This window comes from Rhineura floridana, chromosome 10 (genome assembly GCF_030035675.1).
Source record: "Rhineura floridana isolate rRhiFlo1 chromosome 10, rRhiFlo1.hap2, whole genome shotgun sequence".
Lineage (NCBI taxonomy): Eukaryota > Metazoa > Chordata > Lepidosauria > Squamata > Rhineuridae > Rhineura > Rhineura floridana.
This window is the reverse complement of record NC_084489.1, coordinates 90,937,634-90,962,427: the sequence shown is the minus strand read 5'-3', so window position 1 is coordinate 90,962,427 and position 24,794 is coordinate 90,937,634. Positions and strand designations below refer to the sequence as shown.

General features: G+C 45.0%; 1 protein-coding gene and 1 pseudogene across 1 annotated transcript; both read left to right on the top strand.

Annotated features, from left to right (window-relative positions):
* Window positions 1-1,744: 1,744 nt before the first annotated feature.
* On the top strand, window positions 1,745-18,424 carry LOC133365262 (ras-related protein Rab-18-like). The gene is made up of 7 exons (XM_061586897.1): window positions 1,745-1,979; window positions 5,312-5,367; window positions 8,474-8,535; window positions 9,917-9,989; window positions 13,506-13,624; window positions 13,705-13,771; window positions 17,160-18,424. Exons 1-7 carry the CDS (start codon window positions 1,912-1,914, stop codon window positions 17,330-17,332), a joined length of 618 nt encoding a protein of 205 aa, XP_061442881.1. The 5' UTR covers window positions 1,745-1,911; the 3' UTR covers window positions 17,333-18,424.
* Window positions 8,652-8,770, top strand: LOC133365744 (5S ribosomal RNA; annotated as a pseudogene).
* Window positions 18,425-24,794: the final 6,370 nt, after the last annotated feature.

Sequence of the window (24,794 nt, the reverse complement as noted above, 5' to 3'; positions counted from 1 at the left end):
AAAAATCTTAATTTCACATATACGCTCATGGGGTCTGAACTGGCGGTGACCGACCAGGAGAGAGACCTCGGGGTTGTAGTGGACAGCACGATGAAAATGTCGACCCAGTGTGCAGCAGCTGTGAAAAAGGCAAATTTTATGCTAGCGATAATTAGGAAAGGTATTGAAAATAAAACAGCCGATATCATAATGCCGTTGTATAAATCTATGGTGCGGCCGCATTTGGAATACTGTGTACAGTTCTGGTCGCCTCATCTCAAAAGGGATATTATAGAGTTGGAAAAGGTTCAGAAGAGGGCAACCAGAATGATCAAGGGGATGGAGCGACTCCCTTATGAGGAAAGGTTGCAGCATTTGGGGCTTTTTAGTTTAGAGAAAAGGCGGGTCAGAGGAGACATGATAGAAGTGTATAAAATTATGCATGGCATTGAGAAAGTGGATAGAGAAAAGTTCTTCTCCCTCTCTCATAATACTAGAACTCGTGGACATTCAAAGAAGCTGAATGTTGGAAGATTCAGGACAGACAAAAGGAAGTACTTCTTTACTCAGCGCATAGTTAAACTATGGAATTTGCTCCCACAAGATGCAGTAATGGCCACCAGCTTGGATGGCTTTGAAAGAAGATTAGACAAATTCATGGAGGATGGGGCTATCAATGGCTACTAGCCGTGATGGCTGTGCTCTGCCACCCTAGTCAGAGGCAGCATGCTTCTGAAAACCAGTTGCCAGAAGCCTCAGGAGGGGAGAGTGTTCTTGCACTCCACTTCTAGACTTTGGGGTTTATTCACATGGCAGTTTAATGTGAGATCAAGCCTACCTGCATCTCCGTTTAATTCACAATGACTGCATAATGTTTCTTGAAAACGGAAGGCGAATTGCTGCTTTCCCCTTTAAATGTGAAATAAGCCAACTTGCTGAAAATGTGTTAAGTAAGGCGCCTTACTCTGCTGTTTTCTGCTTGGGGGGTGGATTGTAACTTGCAGATACTCCCCTTTCTCTGCCCACTAAACTCCCCATGAATTCCATTTTACTTCCTGTAGCTAAAGAAGAAACTTCCAACTAGCTGCTCCCAAACTGCTGCAGCCCTCCTTTTTTTCGCCCTTACTGGTCCGGTAAACGGGCTTCCTTCACTCCTGTTCTTTCAAACTCTTTCCACCCAAACTCCCTTGGGCTTTGCAAAAGGGTAGCTGTGGTGGCAACAGCAGTAATGCCCTGGCGCAATAGAAATGGGAGAGCCCAGAGGGCATAACAGCTAACAACTGGAGGAACCTGTATATGATTATCAGTGATGAGCCCTGAGCAGAGAGGAATCATAGAATAGAATAGGGAAGCCCTGTTGAGGCTTACTGAGTAAATAAGGACCGGGGAGTTGCTTGAGGCTGCAGAAGGTGTGAGTGTGCAGCACATACACATACACACACTCTTCCACTAAAAATTGAATTTCATAAGTACTTAAAAAAGGTTGGGTTGCCCCCGCCGCTCTCAGCTTCAGCGCGCAATTGACAAGAAACAATGAAATAAAAACCCCTCCCCTTCTGCATTAGCAATACTCAGGGGGGAGTAAACATGCAGATTTGTGGGCGGGGCCACAAGGAAACAACAGCGGGTTGGAAGGGTGCGGACAGCAACGCGTGCGCTTCATCTTCAATACGGATTCGGGCCAGCCCTTTGCGGCCTCGCAGCGGGACAGAGAAAAGCCCGCCGTGCGCCTGCGCCAACCATGGACTGACTGGATACAACGCCGGCCGAGGGGCGGGGTTACGCGCTAGATGCGGAAGGCTCTCCCGGGCGCATGCGCGAAGCGGCCTCGGAAGGAGAAAGGCGGGTGAGGGAGGGGGCGCATGCGCAGAGAACGTGGCGGCCTGCGTAGGGACTGAGGCGCTGCCTTTGCGGGGGTCTCCGGTCGTCGCGATGGACGAGGATATTTTGACTACGCTGAAGATCCTCATCATTGGCGAGAGCGGCGTCGGCAAGTCTAGGTGGGGCTCCCCCTCTTTTCCATCGCCCCACCGCGGGCAGGCCTTGCCCGTCAGCCCCCTCAGGCCGGAGGGCGCTCCCCTGCCGTGTCACGGGGAGAGGGAGACCGGCCGGGAACTCCCTCCTTGTCACGGGGAGGGCAGGGACGGGAGCCCCCCCCCGAGAATCGCGACGTCATCCCGGCCCTATCGTAGACCCCGTTGTCTGGGGGGGGGTTGGAGGACGGGCACCGCTTCTCCCCTTGCCATAGGCTGAAGCAGAGCGGCTCTTGGGCGGGCGTTGGGCCACCTGGATCCGCCTGCATTTGTATCCCGCCCCATAGCCGAAGCTCTCTGGGTGGTTTACAACTGTTCTGATGTTTCCAATCGCCCGGTGCTGCTGCTTGGTCGCCGAGTTAACTCGTTTAGGACTGCAGTCGAGAATGACACTTGCAAGACAGTGCATAGCCCCTCATCTTAGGATAGGCAGATCACAGTGTCAGGGAACAAATGCCCGAGTGAGTAGCCGGGTCTGACCTGGTGCCAGAATTGTTTACAAGTTGGTGCCAGGTGGGCCTCAAAAGGAGTGTTTTGCCGTGGAAAAAGCCCTTGCCTGTGTTTCTGCCTAATGAACACTTCCTAATAGGAGGACATAGAGGAGAGTCTCTCTGGCATATATCAATGCTTGGGTAGGACAGCTGTGTCTGCTGGGGAGGGTCTTCTTCGTTCCCCACTTCTAGAGACAGGAGATGCTCCTTCAAGTACCTGGATTCAAAGCCATTGAGGAATCTAAATTCCCTCCCTACCAATTTTCCTTGTTTGCTGTCAAAAGTAAATAAAACTCCTGCCTCTTTGTTCTAAAGGGCTAACTCTGTCTCTGCCTTGCCTAGCTTCTGCTTGCATCTAGGATGCTTCTCATTTCTTAATCACAGTAAACTTTGCCTTGTCCAGAGATTGTCTCTCATAATTTCTAGCTAAATGCCACATAATCCCCTTCATATCTCTGTTAATTTCCATGGAGGAGTGAGATATCCTAGCCTGTTGAGCTGTATGTCATAAGAAAAACTTCAGTCCTTCATCGTATAAACACGTACACTATTTGAACATGCTTTAGGATGCACAGAAAAGCAAGCCTATATTGAAAGAGTAATTCATGATCTTAAAATGCCTTCCATAACTCTGTTTCTCTTGAGTTATTTTACATAAGGCTTGTCAGCATAAATGGCAGACGCTTGTCTTGCTCGGCATTGTGTGTTTGTCTTTGTGGCAGCACCATAAATAATGCTTCCTATAACATTAGGTGAGTGTTTTTACTACTGCACAAATATATTTAGCAACTAAATCTGCTGTTTTGAATTTATGAAGTTGAAGAGGCTAACAAAATTATTGTAGAGTATGTGTGTATAAATCTGTAAGATGTTGCAAGGACTGTGGGCTGGCAGGCATGACTTGGGGATTTCTTCTGGATTAGATCATCTCCCAAGGATGTGACTTTAGGAAGCTTCACGTTTATTATATCAGACTGTCTACCTGTAATCATCCAACATGTAAGAAGAACTATCTTTTCTAGGTTCCAAATTAACAGTTAAGCCATGCTTGGAAATGTTATGGTTTGGAAAGCGAGCTGAAGCCGTATTAGTAACTTAACTTTACAGCTTTCTCAGACACTTGGTTTCCAGTATGACTGAAGATGAAGGACTAGTAGGGTGGAGAAGAGGAGGGGAGAAGGAGGAGAAGAGGAGGGGAGAAGGAGGAGTGTATACCAGTGCATGCACGTGTGCAAACAAATGTTCTGTTGTTCTCTCTTGTGGAGAGAGCTTGATATGTTTTACTCATTGTTTAGAAGGACTGATACCTTCCAGATTCTTCTTGAATTCTGCTGCAGTTGGACCCTGGGCACCCATCAGCAGTGTAAAGAGTTTTGTGCTGGCTCTCAGTATATGCAGTAGACTTTTGCAGGCTTGAAGATGTAACTTGCCACTTAAGTAAGAGCACTCTATGAGCTGTGTAAACTGTGTATATACATATATAATATAGTGATCCTTATTGCAGTCCTGTGAAATTAGTGAATATTAGCCCCTAAGTGCAATATGAGGAGGTTAAGAGATGATGTGGCCAACATGGCCAGAGATGATGGGAGGTGTAGTTCAACAACATCTGGAAGGCCAGAGGTTTCCCACCCCTAGAAAAGTGATTCGTTTAAGGCCACCTAATCAGTTCATACTTCATTTTCAAGTAGAACTTTTGCAGCTCACTCCTAACCACTCATTACACAACACATTCACAAGTCCCATGATGGGGCCTTGCTAATCTGATGTTAAGACATCAACATTTTAACATTCTGCTGCTGCTGTGAAATATGCAGGTTTAGAAAGGCTGCCACCCATTGCACGTCAGAAACGGCAACTTGATTATTAAATTAAAGGATGCAGGTCCTGTTATTGTGCACCTTTATTTATATGTGAACCTGGTTAGTTTCATAGTCTCACATAAACAAATGTGTTCAAAACTGGAATGCGTAGCAAGTGTGCTGGAAAACTCACGGTGCAAGTAATTTCCCCTACACCCGCTATGCGTACATTAATCTTACTTTGTTATACATGTAGTTTTTCAATGAGGTTTAAAAACTTAACTTATACAGAATTACAGCCTAAATATGTGAGGTAAATTGGGCTGATCTGGCTATTTGCAAGCAGGTGTGTTATGTGAAGTAGAAAGGAAAGCTCTAACTGTTAAAATGGATTTGCTTTTGCATTATAAACCAAGTTTGAGTATCAATTTGTTGAATATATAACCTCATTTTTTGGTCTGTCTTCCTCACAGATGTGGACCTCTTGTGAATTTGTTTTGCTACTTGGTCATTCAGGTTTTTTTAAACTTGTGAGGAGATTGTGTTTACTTTGTAAGCTTCTGAACCAACTCTCCTAAATTTCTAGTACACAATTTTACCTGCAAATCTTCAAATTGTTCTTGTGGAAAGCTCAACTTGGGAATGAACCACATTTTGGGTAAAGTTTATATATGAATTATAATGGCCTGTATGTAAGTTTTAGAAGCCTAGAACTGAGCATTCGGTATCTCTCAAGAGAACTGCAAGTTTGTCTACAGATGGGTTAAAAGATGTTGGAAGAGGATAAGCTCCTCTTAGGGAGGTTAGTTAGAGGCGATTGTCCTAAAATAATGGAAGTGCAGTAGGGAAAAGAGTGAGTTCTGTTACAATCAAGTAACTTTGCATGCACAAATGTGAAATCTGTAACAAATGTCTCTGGCTGGATAATTGCATCTCTGAAATACAGTTCATGGAATCCTGAGGTTTTTTCCTCTCTCTCCACCCATTGTCCTTTCCCTTTGTACAGCCTTCTTTTACGGTTTACTGATGATACGTTCGATCCAGAACTTGGAGCAACAATTGGTAAGTTTGTGTAGTCCTACTTTGATCAAATTTAAGGTATCTGGTAGTAGTGCTGACCATAAGCTACTGCTATTAAAAGTGGAGTCATTACAGTGGAGAAAGTTTGTCCTGATTTATGCGAAGTTGCAACACTGGCACAAAATCAGACCAGATTTGCAGTATTTGAATTTGAAGTTCAGACCCCATCCCCCACATGTAAAAAAGAAACATTAAGGAAGCTGACAGTGTAGTTTATTCACCTTTTTGTCAGCATTGTAGCTGTGTCTGAATTTGTTGATAGATGGGATTCTGACTAGTGACTAGCATATACACAACAAAATATGTAATGTAAATGTACTGCCTTCAAGTCGATTCTGACTTATGGAGACCCTATGAATAGGGTTTTCATGAGGCTGAGAGGCAGTGACTGGCCCAGTGAACTTCATGGCTGTGTGGAGATTCGAACCCTGGTCTTCCAGGTTATAGTCCAACACCTTAACCACTACACCACACTGGCTCTCCCACAACAAAATAACTGCTAGTAAATTGAAAATTGCAAGGATCAGATTGTGTGAAAATACCTTGGAATAGCATTACAAATCGGATGAACTGCTTTGCTTTTTAAGAAGGCAAAACACTTCATATTTAAATCTGATTATAACCCTTGATCTGTTAGAAATAAAACTGTATCCATGGACAGACTAACTTACCTAGCTTTACGACGTAAGCCTTGCATAGCTGAGTAACGTTAAGAACTTGATAAAATATTGTATCAAGTGGAAGACTCTGGTTGGTTTGAAAGCAGACAAATGGTAAAAGCACTGGTTTGTTATCTGCAGCTTGCCTCTTTAAAACAAAATTACTTTGACAACATACATATGAGCATGCTTTGTACTGTTTGCAAAACCATCCTTGCTTAGGTGCAGCTAGTGAGTATTTGTAAATTCTCCATTTGCCCTTTGCTTTTCGCCTAGAGAAGCACTGCTTGCATTTTATGAAAACCACCTAATGAGCTGGTATACCAACATGGCTGTGTATAAAAGGCTTGTGGTTTCATAGTCAGGTATTAACTGGTACATAGGTCTGCCTGCAAGTGGATTATAATTTCTGTTTACCATCTTGGGGTGGAGGATTAATAGGGTACTAATGTAGCACTGAATAAATAAAATGCTTGACCAGTCCATCTCATTTATTCTTATAGTCGCACTATGCAATAAGATTGTAATGAGTAAGAACTACTATAAAGCTCTCATAGAAAGGTCTTGTTGTGTTTTCCATGTTCACAATTGGAATAGGTTCTATCATTTCAAGGCACCGTCTCATTTTCTGGAAGAACTGCTAAAACTATGATTTGACTAATAGTATACAACTTGCATTTATTACTTCAGTTTTCAGATCAGTTTGCATTTTGCAAAGCATCAGATTGCAGCCTGAGTGATTACAAAACTGAAAGAAATTGGCATCCAGAGCCAAATAAATGGATTGGTCTCACACTTCTGAATGAACAATGGCATTTGATAATTCCCAATGTAATGAGATTAATTTGACAAGTACAGAATTCTCACCTTAAAGAGTCAGCTTATAGGCTGTTTCCTAACAGTTAAAATAGGGTAAAGTTTGATGCTTGGAATCTGACAATCTTTAAAAAGCTGCTAGTCAGGAAGGCTGAACTTCTTAACCCTTCTTCTTTCCAAAATTAATATTGTCTTGTAAGTTTTTAACTTTTAGCATTGTAAAGTGGGCATGTTTTCAGAAACAATGTAATGGCCGCTGTCTTTTGTGTTCACATATTGTGCATAGGTTGCTAAGACTGTACAAAGATCATGACTATATTTAGCACTTGGCTTGTTTGGTAGAAGAGGTTAATAGTTTTGAATTGTGAAGCCTGCATAGTTCAGCTGTGACAAGGTCAGACAGATTAAAGGAGAAAGCAGGGCCACATGGAACCATAGTATTAAAGTTTAAAAAGTGGGTGGGTTGTTTAAGGGAGAAATACGTCACTGGTGGAATTCATCACAATCAGCAGAAGGAGTTGCCACAACTGCCACATAAGATTTTGATGAGGAATAGCAGATTCATGTTCAGTCAATCACATGCAAAATAAGGTGGTATAGAGAGCTTACATTTCTGTGAAGGAGACTAGCTTACACCAGGAGAACTCTTTTTCTGTAACAGTGAATTTCTTTGTGAAGAGGAGTTCCCTGAGTAGGTGAATTTGGTTGCTGAGGAGACACAAACTCATCCTTCATCATTCATTTTTGGAATGAAAGCAGATGCTGCTGAATTTGGTTACCCCTCCCTTGATCTGAGTATTGACAGTAGGGGGCTTTTAGTTTTATTGTCTCAAAACAAGTAGCAAAATTAGTAGGTTCCATTTGTCACTCTTCTATCACCTTTGCTTTGTGAATGAATTCTGCTAGCTAGGCAATACAGAAATGGAAACCTTGTTAGAGGCTGCCATAGGCTCAGTCTTCCGGCAGCTTCTCACAAAATGTGTTACACCAAGGACACTTGTGTGTAGTGCACTTTTGCATGAATGTTTGCCTGTTTTCTTGCATATTTGTTGGCTGTGACAAAGTACACGCAAGATTTTCACTTTTCCTGTTTGGAATTGAGGTCTATATATAAATTTTGATCTTATGTGAAGTGGAACACTTAGTTCTTTATCTCTTCGCAGTAGATTGCCCTCATCATTAAATGTCATTTCTGTTTCTGAGCTACATTTAATGGCAAAACCAACAGCTAAATAAAATTTGCTTCTTTCTTCACCTGTACATCTCCATGTACTGCTGCCTTGCAGATCATCTGAAAGTATAAATGTACTATAAACACACTGAATACATGTCTTTTCTCAAATAGTTGCACTAGACTATTAAGTAATTAGATAATAAAATCAAAAAGAGCCTACTATTTTTGCTCCTGAGATGGATGGCTCTCTGCACCAGGCAAAGAGCCTACTTTCTGAATTAGTATGATTTTCAGCATCATTGGTCATGCTTGCAGGCTGATGGAAGTTGTAGTCCTCAATAGCTGGAGCACATCCTGTTGACTACCCTCGTTGTAACATGTTCACTTGGCTGTCTTATGTCCTTCACCAGAGGGAGCCATAAATATTCTTGTCTTGCAGGTGTTGACTTCAAAGTGAAAACAATTTCTGTTGATGGAAATAAAGCTAAGCTAGCAATCTGGGTGAGTTCAAACAACATGTGAACCTCTTGTTTTGGGGTGATAAGATTTGAATTGGTAACGGAAGGTTTTTCCCCAGTGTTACTAAAGTCAAGTGACAGTGTATTTTTTGTGTGCTGGATAATGGCCTTACGACCCTGAACATGCCCGATCTCATCTGATCTTGGAAGCTAAGCAGGGTCAGGCCTGGTTAGCACTTGGATGGGAGACCGCTTGGGAATACCGGGTGCCATAAGCTTAGAGGCAGGCAATGGTAAACCACCTCTGAATACCTCTTACTGTGAAAACCCTGTGAATACATCCAGAAAAGGTTCATAATGTCTCCATAAGTCATAATCGACTTGATGGCATATAACAACAACAAAGTAATATTTCAGTAGACTACAGTTGAACAAGCACAGGTGGATCACTTGCACTTGCTGAGGTGATGCATGTTTAAAATGTATGCATTCTCCCACTCCCCAGGTCCCTCAATAAGTTGTCACTCATACTTTAAAGTTTAAGAAACTACATTCAAGAAATGAAGAATCAAGAAGGTGAAAAGTCACATTCTTGATTTACTCTTTCTTTCCCCCCGCCCCCGCCAGAAAAATAGGGATTATCAGCAGTTAATGATGGGATATACTAGGAAGATAATAAAGCCTTGCTGTAGCACCTCTTTGTACTAAGCCTGTATTAGAAAGATATCTTCAAATTGTCTACAAACGTGGGAACTAAAAATGTGTTTCCTTAAAATGGAAAATCATTGGGATTGCTTAGATTCACATTTTTATCTAATGAAAATGTGTTTATGTTGCTGCTTTTGACATGAACAATGGGAACCCTTTAAAACATTAAACTTGCTGTCAAAAACAGTGTGAATACCTTTTTTTAGGAAGGGTTTTCAGCTGCAAAAAATCAAATAAGAAGGGAGAGAAGAATGGAAAACTATTAAGTTGGGGACCTTCCAGTATTAAGGCAGAACAATACAGGATTTGTAGCAAAACTGCCGATCTTGAACCCTTGGTAAATTTTGATTCTGTCTTCAGAATTAAGAAAATGTTCCCTTGGCAAAGCTGTAGAAGGAGAAGCTGCTGGATGAACTGCTTAGGTTTACAGCACATGGAAGAAGAAATTTTTGTAATGGGCAAACAATCCTATCTTTATTGCCATTCTCCTTAATGTAATAAAGAACGGCTGTATTTTGCATATGAGTTGAATCTAGGAACCGTGAAAGAGTTTGTAGTCTGGAAGTAAATCAGGAAACTTGTGAGGCAAACATTCCTAATATTAGGATATTATTAAAATTCCTTAAATTAGGATGCATGCTGCCTGTTTGGGGGGTTTCAGAAAAACTGTTTAACTGTCTCAAGTGCAGGTACTTAAAATTGTCTGAATTCTTTAGGACACTGCAGGTCAGGAACGGTTCAGAACGCTAACACCCAGCTATTATAGAGGAGCACAGGGTGTTATATTAGGTAAGCATGCAGCTGATTACAGCGTATCTGAACATTTTCTAGTTTGTGGCTTGATAGTGAAACTCTTGGCCTTGGTGTACATCACTAGGCTGATGGCAATTACTGTAACCTTTAGGGTTACATTGGCAAATAGGTGGGAAGTTCTTAGAAATAAGAACTGTGGGAATTACCAGAGGGTGGAACTACATGCAGTGTGTAGCTCTTCTTACTTCTCTTCCCTCCCTCCCTCTCTGTAAACATTCTCTTATTAGGTAAAATAGCTGCAGGTGGCTTTTCAGATTGAATTCAGGGTGGTGTTGCTTCCAACCATTGTCTGCTCAAGACACCTCCCAGCTCCCTTTCTCCCAAGGAACATGATACTGGACACGACTCTTTGCTGTGTGTGCTTGTGTGAAGCAGCTGTGGAAGGGATTTTGAGCAGGTGAATGGCTAGGAAGCTCTCCTACCTGCTGGCTCTCTTCTCAATCTGACTGCCACAGGCAGTTGCTTCAACTCCTTATTAGAGGTAAGAACTGGAAACTACCTGTATTTCTGCCCAGAGTTAGTTCTTTCATGGATAATAAAGGAATATTTCTTCAGGTAATTCTTGAAGTGCTTGCTTGGGAAACATATCCAACTCTCCCCATCAGTTGTGCAGCCCAGGGGTGAGCAGACTTCAGGCTTGCAAGATCTGCTTAGTTTTTTAATAGTGCCCTGAGTTCCATCAACTAGAGCTGGCTCAGAAAGAATATAATTAGAGGATTCTGAGCCCAGGAATTTGTGTTGAGGATCAGAATTGAAAGGAGCTCGCAGCTTTGCCACTCCTGGTTACCTCTCTCTTACTTTTCTTCAATTCATCAGTATAATATAGAGGGCTGGGAAGTCATTTTGTTGTCTGTGTACTTCAGATTACAGAGGCACACCTTCTGCCCTTCCCTGAACTTAGACACTGACATATTTTGTAAACAATAGTGCAGTTGAGCTGGTTTCTCTCCCTGAGAACCCATCTCCTTTGCAGACCTGAGCCATCCTGTCAGACTTCTTTGTCTAAAGCCAATACCTGGGCTGGCTGCATTGTAAGAGATTATGCAGATGCCTAGTTATCAATAGCTACTTAGATTCAGCAGTTAGCAATTCTGAGGTGTCACAAGCTTACAAATTGGACTTCTGGCTCTATTTGTTTTATTTATAAAAATGTTGTATAAAACATCAGTGCAGTGTACAACAACATACAATAAAACATAAAACACCATGAAAATAATATAAAATCCATTGAATCCATTGAAGTGTCCAGAACACGGTCTTGTCTTTCATTATTGGATGAGTTTCAGTTGGTGCAGCTTGAGGAAGTGGACAAGGTACTTGGATTGGTGCGGGCGACCACGTCTGCTCTAGATCCTTGTCCATCTTGGCTAGTGAAGGCTAGCAGGACTACTACCACCGGCTGGGCCAAGGAAGTGATAAATGCCTCCTTGAGTGAGGGAGTAGTCCCTAGTAGCCTCAAGGAGGCAGTAGTAAGACCTCTCTTAAAGAAACCTTCCTTAGACCCAGATGACCTGAACAACTATAGACCGGTGGCGAATGTCCCCTTTTTGGGCAAGGTTCTGGAGCGGGTGGTTGCCGGTCAGCTCCAGGTGCTCTTGGATGAGACCGATTATCTGGATCCGTTTCAATCCGGTTTTAGGCCTGGTTTTGGCACTGAAACAGCCTTGGTCGCCCTGTATGATGACCTTTGTCGGGAGAGGGACAGAGGGAGTGTGACTCTGTTGATTCTCCTTGATCTCTCAGCGGCGTTTGATACCATCGACCATGGTATCCTTCTGGGGAGACTCGCGGAGTTGGGAGTTGGAGGCACTGCTTGGCAGTGGTTCTGCTCCTACTTGGCGGATCGTCACCAGAAGGTAGTACTTGGGGAACATTGCTCAACTCCTTGGACTCTCCATTGTGGAGTCCCTCAGGGGTCGGTTTTGTCCCCCATGCTTTTTAACATCTACATGCAGCCTCTGGGTGCCGTCATCAGGAGTTTTGGAGTGCGTTGCCACCAGTACGCTGATGACACGCAGCTCTATTTCTCCTTTTCATCTTCTACAGGTGAGTCTGTGGATGTGCTGAATCACTGCCTGACCGCGATAATGGACTGGATGAGAGCTAATAAACTGAGACTCAATCCAGACAAGACTGAGACACTGTTGGTGAATGCCTTCCCTGCCCAGATGGTGGATGCTTACCCTGTTCTAGATGGGGTTACACTCCCCTTGAAGGAACAGGTTCGTAGTCTTGGGATTCTTTTTGATCCTTCCTTGTCTCTGGAGGCGCAAGTGGCCACGGTGGCAAGGAATGCATTCTACCACCTTCGGTTGGTAGCCCAGCTACGCCCCTATCTGGACAGGGATGACCTCGCCTCAGTTGTTCATGCTCTGGTAACTTCTAGGTTGGATTACTGTAATGCGCTCTACGTAGGGCTGCCCTTGAAGACAGTTCGGAAGCTTCAGCTAGTGCAAAACGCAGCAGCCAGACTGCTGACGAGGACCAGCCGGTCAGCGCATATAACACCTGTTCTGGCCCGTTTGCACTGGCTACCTATTTGCTTCCAAGCCAGATTCAAGGTGCTGGTTTTGACCTATAAAGCCTTACACGGCGTGGGACTGCAGTATCTTGTGGAACGCCTCTCCCGCTATGAACCGACCCGGTCACTTCGCTCAGCGTCTAAGGCCCTCCTCCGGGTACCAACCCATCGGGAAGCCCGGAGGACAGTTACTCGATCTAGGGCCTTTTCTGTAGTGGCCCCCGAATTGTGGAATAGCCTCCCCGAAGAAATACACCTGGCGCCGGCGCTTCTATCTTTTCGGCGCCAGGTTAAGACCTGGCTATGCTCCCAGGCATTTTAAAGCGTTTAATGTTACAATTTTAAATCTCTTTGTTTCAGTTTATTTATTGTGATATTTTGTATTTCTGTACTTTTAATCTTTTGTACACCGCCCAGAGAGCTATTCGCTATGGGCGGTTTAAAAATGAAATAAAATAAATAAATAAATAAATAAAATAATTATTAAAATGGCTGGCTAATCAAAAAGGTTTAAACAGTTTTTATAGACCTGTGGCGAAAATAGTGTGGAAGAGATGCCTGAAAATCAGTAGCGAAGATTATAATGACTGAGGGCAGAAGAGGGCTCTCTCATTGAATAAATGAAGAGTCACATCACAATAAATCAGTTTCTCTTGATAGAGCTGGTGTCATGGCTCTCACTGATGGTTGGCTAGTTTCTAAACTTTATTGCCATAACTAAATGCAGAGCTGGCCTCTCGCTAGACGAGATGAGCTCCTTGCCTTCTGTGGTGAACTGGGATCTGCAGTGGATCAGTGCCACCAATGGGGCAGGCACTCCTCAAAGCCTTTTCTCAGTGAGACTGGCGGGGGAGATGGCTAGATTGGGGGTCTTGCCACTAATGCAGCAGGGGAAAAGTTATATAAATTTGGACGGGAAATGTTCTTCCTGTTCATAACATATCATTGACCGTTGTTGATCTTTATTTCAGTTTACGATGTCACAAGAAGAGACACTTTTGCTAAACTAGACAACTGGCTAACTGAATTGGAAACATACTGCACAAGAAATGATATAGTTAAAATGTTAGTAGGAAATAAAATTGATAAGGTGAGTAGCTCTGAAATACAGATTTTCTGTGTTTTATAAACCTGTTTTTGTAAGCATCTAACAGTTCTGCTTGTTCATAGGAAAACAGAGAAGTTGACAGAAATGAGGGTCTCAGGTTTGCCCGAAAACATTCCATGTTGTTCATAGGTAAGTTATGAAGGAGAAATGTACCGTATGATGGATTCCTGTTTAGCGCTAGTTCTTACACAACAAGATACAATGGCAGAGTTTCTGGTGTTGCATGTTTTGGAGGATAAAGTAGCTAGTGCAAAATGCTGCGGCCAGAGTTCTCACTGGGACAAAGAAATTTGACCATATAACACCTGTCCTGGCGCAGCTGCACTGGCTACCGATATGTTTCCGGGCCAGATTCAAAGTGTTGGTTCTTACCTATAAAGCCCTAAACGGCATCGGACCGCAATACCTGATGGAGCGCCTCTCTCGCTATGTACCTACCCGTTCACTACGCTCGACGTCGAAGGCCCTTCTCCGGGTTCCAACCCATAAAGAGGCCCGGAGATCAACAACTAGATCTAGGGCCTTCTCGGTGGTGGCCCCCGAACTATGGAATGCCCTCCCAGACGAGATACGCCTGGCGCCTTCTCTGTTATCTTTTCGGCGCCAGGTAAAAACTTACCTTTTCGCCCAGGCTTTTTAAATTTTGTAAATTTTTAAATATTTTAATTTAACATTTTAAACTTAATATGATCTTAATTTAAATCTCAATGGCAATTTTATTAATGTTTTATAATTGTACTATATATATTTTTTTTTTCCACACTTGCTCATATTTTAATTGTGATTTTATTTGTTGTACACCGCCCTGAGAGCTTTCTGCTATAGGGCGGTCTAGAAATGTAATTAAATAAATAATAAATAAATAAATAAATATTAATGCAAGCTTAGTCATATGCCACCACCAAAATGACAACTGTACAGCCTTTGTCATTTTGGCTTTTATTTAGACTCCCTGACTACAATCCACTAGACTCTGTTGCTCTGGATTGGCTTCTCTTTCAGTAAAGGATGCAGAAGATTCTTGCGCGGATCCCATTATGCACAAAGGTGGTGAAGCTGCAGTTGGTTTGATTGAGCTGCAGTTGTATGGTCTTGTGGCTTGATTTCAGGATTCCCCCGTTTCATGCAGAGCCCTTTTTTCTGGTAAAAGGTAATTCTGCTTTTCCCTTCACCGTCCATCCCCCCAAGAATGCAGTTTTAAAGAAGATGATGCCAGGTGCTCCTGTGGGGGACTCTGTGTGCCTTACCGCAGAACAGGTATTGCTGCTGTTGCCTCCTCCAGGCATTTGCACTCTCCTCTCTTCTGACAGGACCTCAGTCAGCAGTCTGTCTGTCCTTCAGAAGGCATGAGACCAAGTTTGTTTGCTTACAGCTTGACAAAATGAGTTGACTAATGAGTCAGTGAAAGTTGAAAACAAAATACAAAATTGTTACTTTGGATAAAGCATGGTAGAGAGGAGGATCTGAAACTTATTTATTATGGCTGGTTATGGAAGTTCTGGGGTCAGGGCAAATGGGACAAACGAACTAAGCGGAAGGCACGTCAAATAAATCCTCGTCGTGACCATCTTCCATCTGGAAACCTATGTCCTGGCTGTGTGGATCCAGAATTGACCTCCACAGTCACTTACGGACCCACTGCTAAAGACCTTATCTTGGAAGACAATCTTACTCAGCCACGAGTGATCGCCAATGAATGAATGATCAATCATCATGCATGTGTGGTCCAAAGCAGCAAGTTTTTTTGACCACAGTTGGGTGAATGATTCGTTAGCAATTGTCTTTTTCCTGGTTTCATGCCATGTTCAGCTTTGGCTGTAACCATCACTGGAGAAACCAAAGGTGGCTCAAAAGAGATGACTGAGTAGAAGTCTTGAACCCATGACGTGTAGCCTTCTGTGATTCTTATGCCCCTTGCTATGTAAAAGCACTAAGCTTCTTATTTGCCTGCATGCTTTCTTCCTATCTCAATTCCTCAAGCATGATGGTCTTCATACTATGTCTGGAGACAATCCTCAAAAGTTTCACCCTCGTAGTATGTTGAAACTAAGCCTAAATACATGCTACTTAATGCTTTTCCTTTTCTGGTTTGTTCTTGCGTTCACCTTCCTTCTCTCTCACTCCTCCTCTGTGTAGAATCTAAAATTCATCATATGTTGAGCTGCTCAGTTCAGGAACTTGCCTTCATTCTCTGAAAAGTGTGGAACATACTTATGATGCACTATAAAACTAGTGGTTTCCCCAATGAGAAGATCTGTAATGAACTCCAAGGAAATGTCCTTGTAGTTTGTCCTTTATTATTCCCCTGTGGTGCACAGCCACTGGAGAGTTACGTTTTCTAAATCATGTTCTAAATTAGGTGGGCAGCACCTACCCTATAGAACTCCCTCCCCTTAAATATTAGACAGGCACCATCTCTGTTATCTTTTTGGCGCCTGTTGAAGACTTTCCTCTTTCAACAAGCCTTTTAAGTTGAGACCTATCCCAGTCTGCGTCTGTGTTGAAATTGCTTTTTAAACCTTCTTTTTAAAAATGTTTTTAATCTTAGAAGATGTTTTGAAAGCTTTTTTTAAGTAACGTTTTTGAAGATGTTTTGCTTTAATGTGTTTTAAGATTTGTTTTTATGATGTTTTAATATTTTTAGTGCTTTTGTTTGCTGCCCTGGGCTTCTGCTGGGAGGAAGGGTGGGATATAAATCTAATAATGATGATGATGATAATGATAATAATGTTCTTGGCATATGCAGGCAAGTGAAGTTTACACAGGTAGCAATGAGACCCGTCAGGCCTTGCCAGTCCCCTGCATGACTTGGTGCTTTAAAAGCATGCGCAAAATATTCATCTGTACTGTGTTGAGGTTTCATGGCAAATGAGTTGGCGCTCCCCAAAGGCAGAGAGTGTTGAGAACTCTTGCTTTAGGTTTTTTTATGTTGAAATATTTGGCAGATAGCTTTCCATACATAGCACTTGTTGAGCCAAGAGAATATAGAGGGCCATTCCCGTGGATGGGGGAGGACCTTTTGGCCCTGAGGGCTGTAGGCAGTGGTGGTTAGATAGTCAGGGGCTATTTTCACTTGTGGGTGTAAGTGAAGCAGGTGGTGGGCAGAACCTGCGCCCCATCACATACATACGTACATGGGAAGGGAGTGGATTGCATTGGGGAGGGAGGCATATTGGAATGACTCTCCCTACGTACCTTCTTCCCCAAGAGGTAGAAAAAATCAGCCTGTTCCATTAAGCTTGATAAAACACAAATGTATAGACTTTTTAAGACTTTTTAACAAAATATTTTTAACAAATATTTAAGACTTTTTAACAAAAGCTGTTTTCAAATTATGAGTTTCACCAAAATGTCTTCCAGCAATTCTGTATCTGCGTTGGTGTGCAAATGACAGAACAGTGGTACTCTGTGTTAATGTTGCAGCCCCAGAAGGCAGCATCCCTCCCATGGAGGAGGAAGTTGGGACAATTTCCAGTAATAATTGTCTAACGTTTCATCTCTTTTCCTCCTCTTCCAGAGGCAAGTGCAAAAACCTGTGATGGCGTACAGTGTGCCTTTGAAGAGCTTGTTGAGAAAATCATTCAGACTCCTGGACTGTGGGAAAGTGAGAGCCAAAACAGAGGTGTAAAGCTGTCAAGTGATGAAGAGGGCTATAGAAGTGGCTGCGGTGGCTACTGTTCTGTCTTATAAACTCTGGAAGACTTGCTCTTCAGTGTATTTAAAAGGATAGTGGTGTCCTCTGTACATAAATTTATATCTGCTATTTTAGGGACCTTGCGGTTTGCACATGTTTGTGTATCACAGCAGTGAACATTTTTCTAGGAAAATGTACTCTGCAGCTTTTCCAGTTGAGAAGTGTTATGGTAAGCATGCCTAATTTGCAACGTATAGGTTCTTTTTATATATAGCATAAGTTAACTTGTTGCAGGAACAAATGCACTCAAATTTCATAATTATCATGGGATTACTTGGGGAAAATATTTCAAACACATGTTGGCTTCATTCTGTCTGACTGGTCTTTTTCTCAACTACAGCCCTGTTTGAGGCACACAGATCTCAAAGAGTGCAAGTGGATACATATAAAATTTGCACAATTCTGTTGGCAAATGCTTTAAGAGCATGACTGTTTTAGCTATAAGCAACACTTTTTCTAGCTTGTAACTAACCCCCATTAAATCTGTGCTCTTGGAAGAGGTGCTTCTAAAAGTACTTTTTTGGGGTGGGAGAGATTTTAAAAGATGTCACTTCAGTGAATAATATGATTGTCTAATTGGAGTTTTAACCCTGAGAGACTTAGAATGGCACTCTTGCACCATGGCCTTTATGGCCTGTGCTATAGATTTTTCCCTCTTTTGTTATAGGTTTGATGGAGTCTTATTGTGAATCACTTTGCCAAGCTTTGAATGATTTCTAAATGTTAGTAATGTAATTTGATTTCACTTACTCAAACTGTTGCTCTTATGTAGCTGAAAGGCCTGAATCGGAAGACGGCTCTACTTGTGGCGGTTGGTTCTGAAGCTTAAATAATGTTAAAAAGCAGCCCGTGATTTGCTTGTTTCAGAATACTTCTATAGATTAATAATTTTTTTTCACAGTATTCACACTTTTCTAACATCCTCGTGTACAGGTGAATTTTGTAAGACACAAATGAAGATGTCTTGGACTGTTGATCCTGTAATAGACAACACTAATGACTTCAAATACTGCAAGAGACTGATCTGTGTAGCAGTATGGGCTACTGTGCAATTTCCTATAAATATACAAACTGAAATACCTTTATAATGTTGGCTTTTTTTTACACTTGAGTGCTGCATACCATCACTGCTCTTTCACAAGTATATTGGCCAACACCTCTTAAATATGCGTCACTTAAACCTTTAACTTTTTACACTCTTTAGGAAATCTTTCAAAGTTGTAAAATTTCTTATAACCAAATGTTATGTGCCTTCAAGTCGATCATGACCTATGGCGAGCCTATGAATCGGCGACCTCCAATAGTACCTGTTGTAAACCACCCTGTTCAGACCTTGCAAGTTCAGGTCTGTGGCTTCCTTAAGGTAACATATAGTTGTTTTCCTTCCACGTCAGGTGTAAGAGGAGGGAAGAACTCCCCATGCCTGAGACTAAAACCGTGTGCAGAATTCTAATTTGCTGTAGGAGCATGTTCCCACCAATAGTTTGCCATCAAAGCCAAACCTGGAGAGAAACTTTTCCACATTTACCCTGTGGCCAGATGGTGCTGTGAGATATGGGGGTTCAGAAGAGTGAGTGCCGTTCAAGAGCAGCCAGGTGTCTCCCATGGATGTGGATTCCTGTGCTAGGATGGGGCTGGCATTGAAGATGAAGCATGAATGATGGCTGATGCAGGCTTAGACTGCAGTCCTGGGCAGACTTGATTGGCAGTAAGTCCCATGTGATGCGGTGGGACTGAACTCCTAGATGAACGTGGGTAAGGTGAGTCTTTGAGAACTACCTCTCCTTCCTCAGTACCATTCGTCTCCTCATGACTGGACGTCCAAAGCAGCCGAAATGAGGAGTTCTGCCCAAGGTTTCAGTCCAGTTGGCTCTCTGGTGCCTGCTGCCCTTGGAGCCCCTCTTGCCGGGGGCATCACTGCTGCCTCTCTGTCCTGCCCCCCTTGGCCTCAGCTGTCTGGCTTCCTCCACTGCTTTGCAGTACTGCTGCCGCCACCTCATTGCCATCGCTTGGACTCCCCTGAGCCTCTTCCAGCACTCACAGGATCCACCTGATTAGTGTGCAATGGCCCGCAGGAGATCGCTGGCTCGACTGAGAGCGCTGCAGTGCTGGGAGAAGGCTGTGGCTCAGTGGCAGAGCATCCGCTTTGCATGCAGAAGCCTGAAGCCCTGGAGCACTGCTGCAAGTCAGTGCAGACAGTACTCAGCTGGAGGGAACAGTGGTCTCACTCAATATAAGGCGGATTCCTCTGTTCCCAGGGTGGTGTCCCCCAGAGTCTGCACTTCACCTTTCCTTGTGCAAGCATTGTGCATGGCGATGCATTAAATGCATCAGACGTGGGGTGCATGCCAGGGCGGGGTTCAGCTCCAGCCCTTCTTCTGAGGCCGCTTCTCTGCCGCAGGTGCCAAGCTTTCTCGAACAAGGAAGCCAAGCGCCATTCCTTTCTGTGAAGGGGCTTCCTGCAGCACAGACACAAGCTTAGAGAGGAAGCCCTGTGTGGCTGGGGTGCCCTCATCATGCATGACAACCTACAGTTCCCACATGGAAGCGATAGCCACGCAGGAAACTCATTTCACGTGGAGCTGCCCTTAGGGAGAAGAGCTGGCTCTTGTGGACTGGCAGCAAATGGGGCCCTCCTGCCAGGAAGCCTGGGCAAACTGGAGCCCCCTCAGGCAAAGAGCATGAGAGAAATGCCCCCCTTTTGGCATTCCCCCCACTTTGTGCCAAACAGATTCCCTCTGGTCCAAACGGGCTTTTCTCTCTGCGTGGGTGTGGGGATGTTCTGATGGGGGAGGGGGCAAGGAGTGGAACATTGGTGGAAAAGCCACTGTGTCTCAGCCTAACCTACACCACAGGGTTGTTGTGAGGATAAAATCGAGAACAGGAGAACTGTGTTTGTACACCACCTTGAGCTCCCTGCAAGGAACATGGGTTATAAATGCAATAACCCGCCCTGGGCTCCTGCAGGGAGGAAGGGTGGGATATAAATCAAATAATAAATAAATAAATAATTGTAACAAATGATAAAAAGGTGTTTTCCACGTGGCTTGTTTCTATGGACAGTTATCCTGGGATAAGACTCCATGTAAGCATCCACTGTAATGGCACCAAGAGGGGCAGGAAGACCTCTTGAGCCAGCTCTGTGCTTCAGAGCACAGAGAAAAGCAAGAGAGTGAATGTGGGGTGCTGGGTAAGTGGGGAGAGAGGCTGGGAGAAGTTGGCCATCGTCATAGTATATGAAGCTGCTCCAGTGGGTTGGTCCTCAGTGGTCCACGTGGCCCGGCACTGTCTCCTGGGAGGGGGCCCAAGATCCTCCTGGCCAGAGCAGTGGGAATTGAACCTGGGGCATTGTGCATGGAGGGCATGTGGTCTCTCTCAGGTCTGCCCTCCCCACGTTGCCCCCAACCTTCATGGGCATTTGTTTTACATCCTGCACTTCATCATAAAACTGTCTCGGGCCAAATATCAGCCTGCAAACAGACACGACACCATTCAATCGATTCAGAATTACAGGCCACCCATCCACAGGTAATCTGTGAGCTGGATCCTCTGGAGGAGGAAGGGCCAAAGGCAGCTCCGTGCTCTGCGTCTTTCACAGGGCCTCCATGTTGGTCCTTTGCCTGAAGCCCATCCCACATGGCCAGCCTGGGATGCTGCTGCCCAGTGCACCTCAGCCTGTGTGAGGAGGTTGACCTGCCACAGCTGCCTAATTTCCTGCAGTTGAAGTAAGAGCTACATCTGAGCGGCTGCAATTGGGGGTCTGGCGCATGTACATTTAATAAATAATGAGCGGCTTGGCTCATCTGAGCTGTCCATCTGCAGATGCTCTTCTGCCCCACAACCCAACAGGCAGGCAGCCTTGTCCCTGATCCGCGCCATGGCCCCGTTGCACGCCTGTTGGGATGCTGCTGTGTTTTGGAAAGCATCTGAGGGGAAAGTTGCTGACTTGCCTTCAAGATGTTCTTTTTAAAAGCGATCAAGGAAGTTTGCTGACTTGCTTGGCAGGATCAGTGGTCCCTAGTGGGAGCACCCCCATGCTTGGCTGAAGGAGAGTTTGTGCAGCTGATTCAGAATAATGGAAAGCAGAATGGCCCCAGGGTGGTGGTGGTGGTCTGCTATAAAAGAAAAAGGCTGAATTCAGTTCAGAGCTGGCAAAAAACAAGAGACTCTGCCACAAATGCCTATTCACTTAGCATAGGGGGGGGGAACATGTGGCTCTCCTGAAGTTGTTGACTCCCATCAGCCCTGGCTAGTGTGACCAGCTGTTGGGGATTGTGGGAGTTGTAGTCCAGCAACATGTGGAACCCCACCCCGCTCTGCTTGCTCCCCTCCCTTGGTTGAGCAGGATCTTAGTCTGGCTTTGCACCCCAAGGAGACATGATCCTTTCAGCTCCCATTTTGTTGCTTTGTGTAGATTCAGCTCCTTTGTCCTTTGAGAGGCCAGCATCTGTCTTCACAGGAGAAGATAGAGGGCAGATCCCTGCCCCTGAACTAAATTTTGCAGGAAGGGAGTTTGAGGAACTGAGGCAAATAGCGATGACAAGAGATGAAGTTCTGGTCTTAATAGACAAAATGAAAACACAAATCACTGGCATCCACTCCAGAGTTCTCAAAGAACTCAAATGTGAGATGGCTGATCTAACAAAAATGCATAACGTGTTTCTCAGATCCGCCTCCATACCTGAGCATTGGAAAGTGGCTACTGTAATGCCAATCTTTAAAAAGGGATCCAAGGAGTATCCCGGAAATTACAGACTGCCTGGTGGAGAGCGCCTCTGAGCGTGGAAAGAGTGCCTTCGCCCCGTATGTCCCTGAGCGGCCAGCGCCCCTATAGGGCCCGACTCTGGCCGAGCGCCCGAGGGGACGCCGGGCCAGTCGAGCCGAGCGCATCCCGGCCCTCTCCAGGGTGCTGAAAGGCGGCGGCGCTAAATTCCGGCTGCGCTGGCGCTCAGCGGACTGCAACTCCCAACGGGCCGCGGCCGGGCGCGAGGAGCGAGGGGGGGAGGCCGGGCGCGGCGCCTCCTGGGAGTTGGAGTCCCCCGCCGAAGGGAGGCTCGGAGCACCGTGTCCGAAGGAGCCGGCTGGAGCTCCGGCGGGAGGCGCGCTCCCCGCTCGGCGGTAAAGCCGAGGCTCCAGCCGCCCCTCCACGCCGGGGCCGCCGAGCTCCGGCCCCTTCTGTGCAGGGGACCAGGCGCAGCCGAGCCGGAAGCCTTGTCCTCAGGTGCTCGTGCGAGGGGTCGAGGACTCAGAGGAAATCCGCCGGAATCCCGCAGACTCACACAGACACCCGGCCCGCAAAGTGCTTCCCAGCGTCCCTCCTCTGCGCTGGTTGGGCGGGGTCTCTTGAGCCCCCCAGGCTGCGGGAGAGCAGGAGTCAAGCGGGGGGGGGCGGGACGACATGCGGCTCGGTGTCGGGATTCGTCACCAGGCCTGCCTGGGCTGCCTTGGGCGCGTAGCACAGGCCGGAGGGGGCATGAGAACGTGGAGAGGAGCTCGGGCAGGCGAGGAGAGGGAGGGGGAGGAACAGAGCGAAGGGCGGTCTGGGGCGCGGGAGGAAGCGCAGCTGGGGGGGGCATCGCAGGGAAGAGGGCAGGCCGGCGCCTCTAGGCTGGCCAAGTTGCTGACCCGGGGCCGCTCTAGGGCCGTGGGAGCCACTCCGCGGTGCAGTGGTACGTTTTGGAGCGCGGGAGTTCATCCTAACGGGCACACCGCAGCCTCCCAAAGAGAGTCCCAAAGTCAGGCAGCTGCGTTGCTCCATGCTCAGTAGTAGCTGCAGAACATAGCAAAATGCCCGATTTATTAGGATCAGCATGAGGGAAATCCTGTTCATTGTTCCTGGGAGGCCATTCATGTGTTCCAGGGTAATTGACCGACACGCATTCTTGGAGCAAGAATCCTCAGTTCTTGTGATTTGCATCAGTTACACATATGGGTCTCAAACCTGCAAGAGAAGCAAATAATGTGGTTGAGCACCTCCAATAATCCCCAATATTTGTACTGAATTAATGTACATGATATATTATGAAATATAGTAGAATTATTTATTTATTATTTAATTTATATCCCGCCCTTCCTCCCAGCGGGAGCCCAGGGTGGCAAACAAAAGCAGTAAAAACATAAGGCCATCAAGTCCAACCCCCTGCGCAATGCAGGAAGCCAAATCAGAGCATCCCCGACAGGTGGCTGTCCAGCTGCCTCTTGAATCTCTGCAGTACTGGAGAGCCCACCACCTCCCTAGGTCATTGGTTCCAGTGTGGTATGGCTCTAACAGTTAGGAAGTTTTTCCTGATGTTCAGTCGAAATCTGGCTTCCTGCAACTTTGTATGTTTCTTTACTGTATTCATCTTGTCTGTAGGCTACTCTGCACACAGATGCTTTGCACCCTGCTAGAGGAAGCGTCCGCCTTGGGGTTAGATGCCAAATCACTTGGGCCAAATGATGTTCCTCACCAATTAGACAGCAGCTTGACAGGAGGAGAAATATGCAGCAGTGGACTGCCAGAGTTGCCACACAGAGGCCCTGCCATCCAGTAGTGTAATGGCAAGTTCAGAAGTGCAGGGTCCCTTCACGATAGCCACAGCCATGCCCCTCCCTATTTTTTTGCTCCTGGGTTGAGAATGAGTTCATTATTAATGCCTTCTCCCACAACTACAGATGTCCCTAGGAGCAAATAAGAATGGAAGAAGAGAGTGTTAGCTACTGGGAAGAGTCTTCTCAGTGGCTAACACAATCTCCATGCTGATTGCTTGTAGAATCCTGAAGACATAGGGGCCCTGCTGGGACCCTGCTCCCCCCAAAAGTAAGGGGTCTAAGACCCCCCTGAGACGACTACATCCCTGCAGCCATCAAAAGAGAAGGCACTCACAAACCATTTTGAAAAGGGAGACAAACTGGTTTTTGCTAAATTTCTTTCCAGAAATTGACTGTAAGTGGCATGTAATGTAACTGAAATAATGTGAAACATAAACAGAGGCAGAGAGCTTAAAGCAATATTTCAGCTGGAAGAAAATCCATGCGAAGTAACAAATCTTTTTTCTATGTTTTATTTTCAAACATTTATTATACATAATTATACAGCCACGAGAGTATGAGAGAGCCACAAATGCAGAAATGCTTGCTTGAACCACCCTCTAAATTTTCATGGCGATACACAAAACCGTCAGAGAGAATTGAGAGTTCAAAGTGTAAAAAGAGAGAGAGAGAAACCAGACCCCTTTTGGACTTTTCTCCTGTTGAAATTCATTAAAATTCATTAAAAATCACCCATGTTCAGAGTACCTGTAATGCTATTACTGACCTTGCCCCGTGCTCTGACCTTCATCTTCTGCAGCTTGTTAAAAAAATGCCTAGCTGATTTTTAATTAATTTAATTAATTAATTTAATTTTTAATTAATTTAAGAAATTATAGCTTAAACTCAATGATATTGTTGGGCATCCTCGGTAATAACCAAATGTCA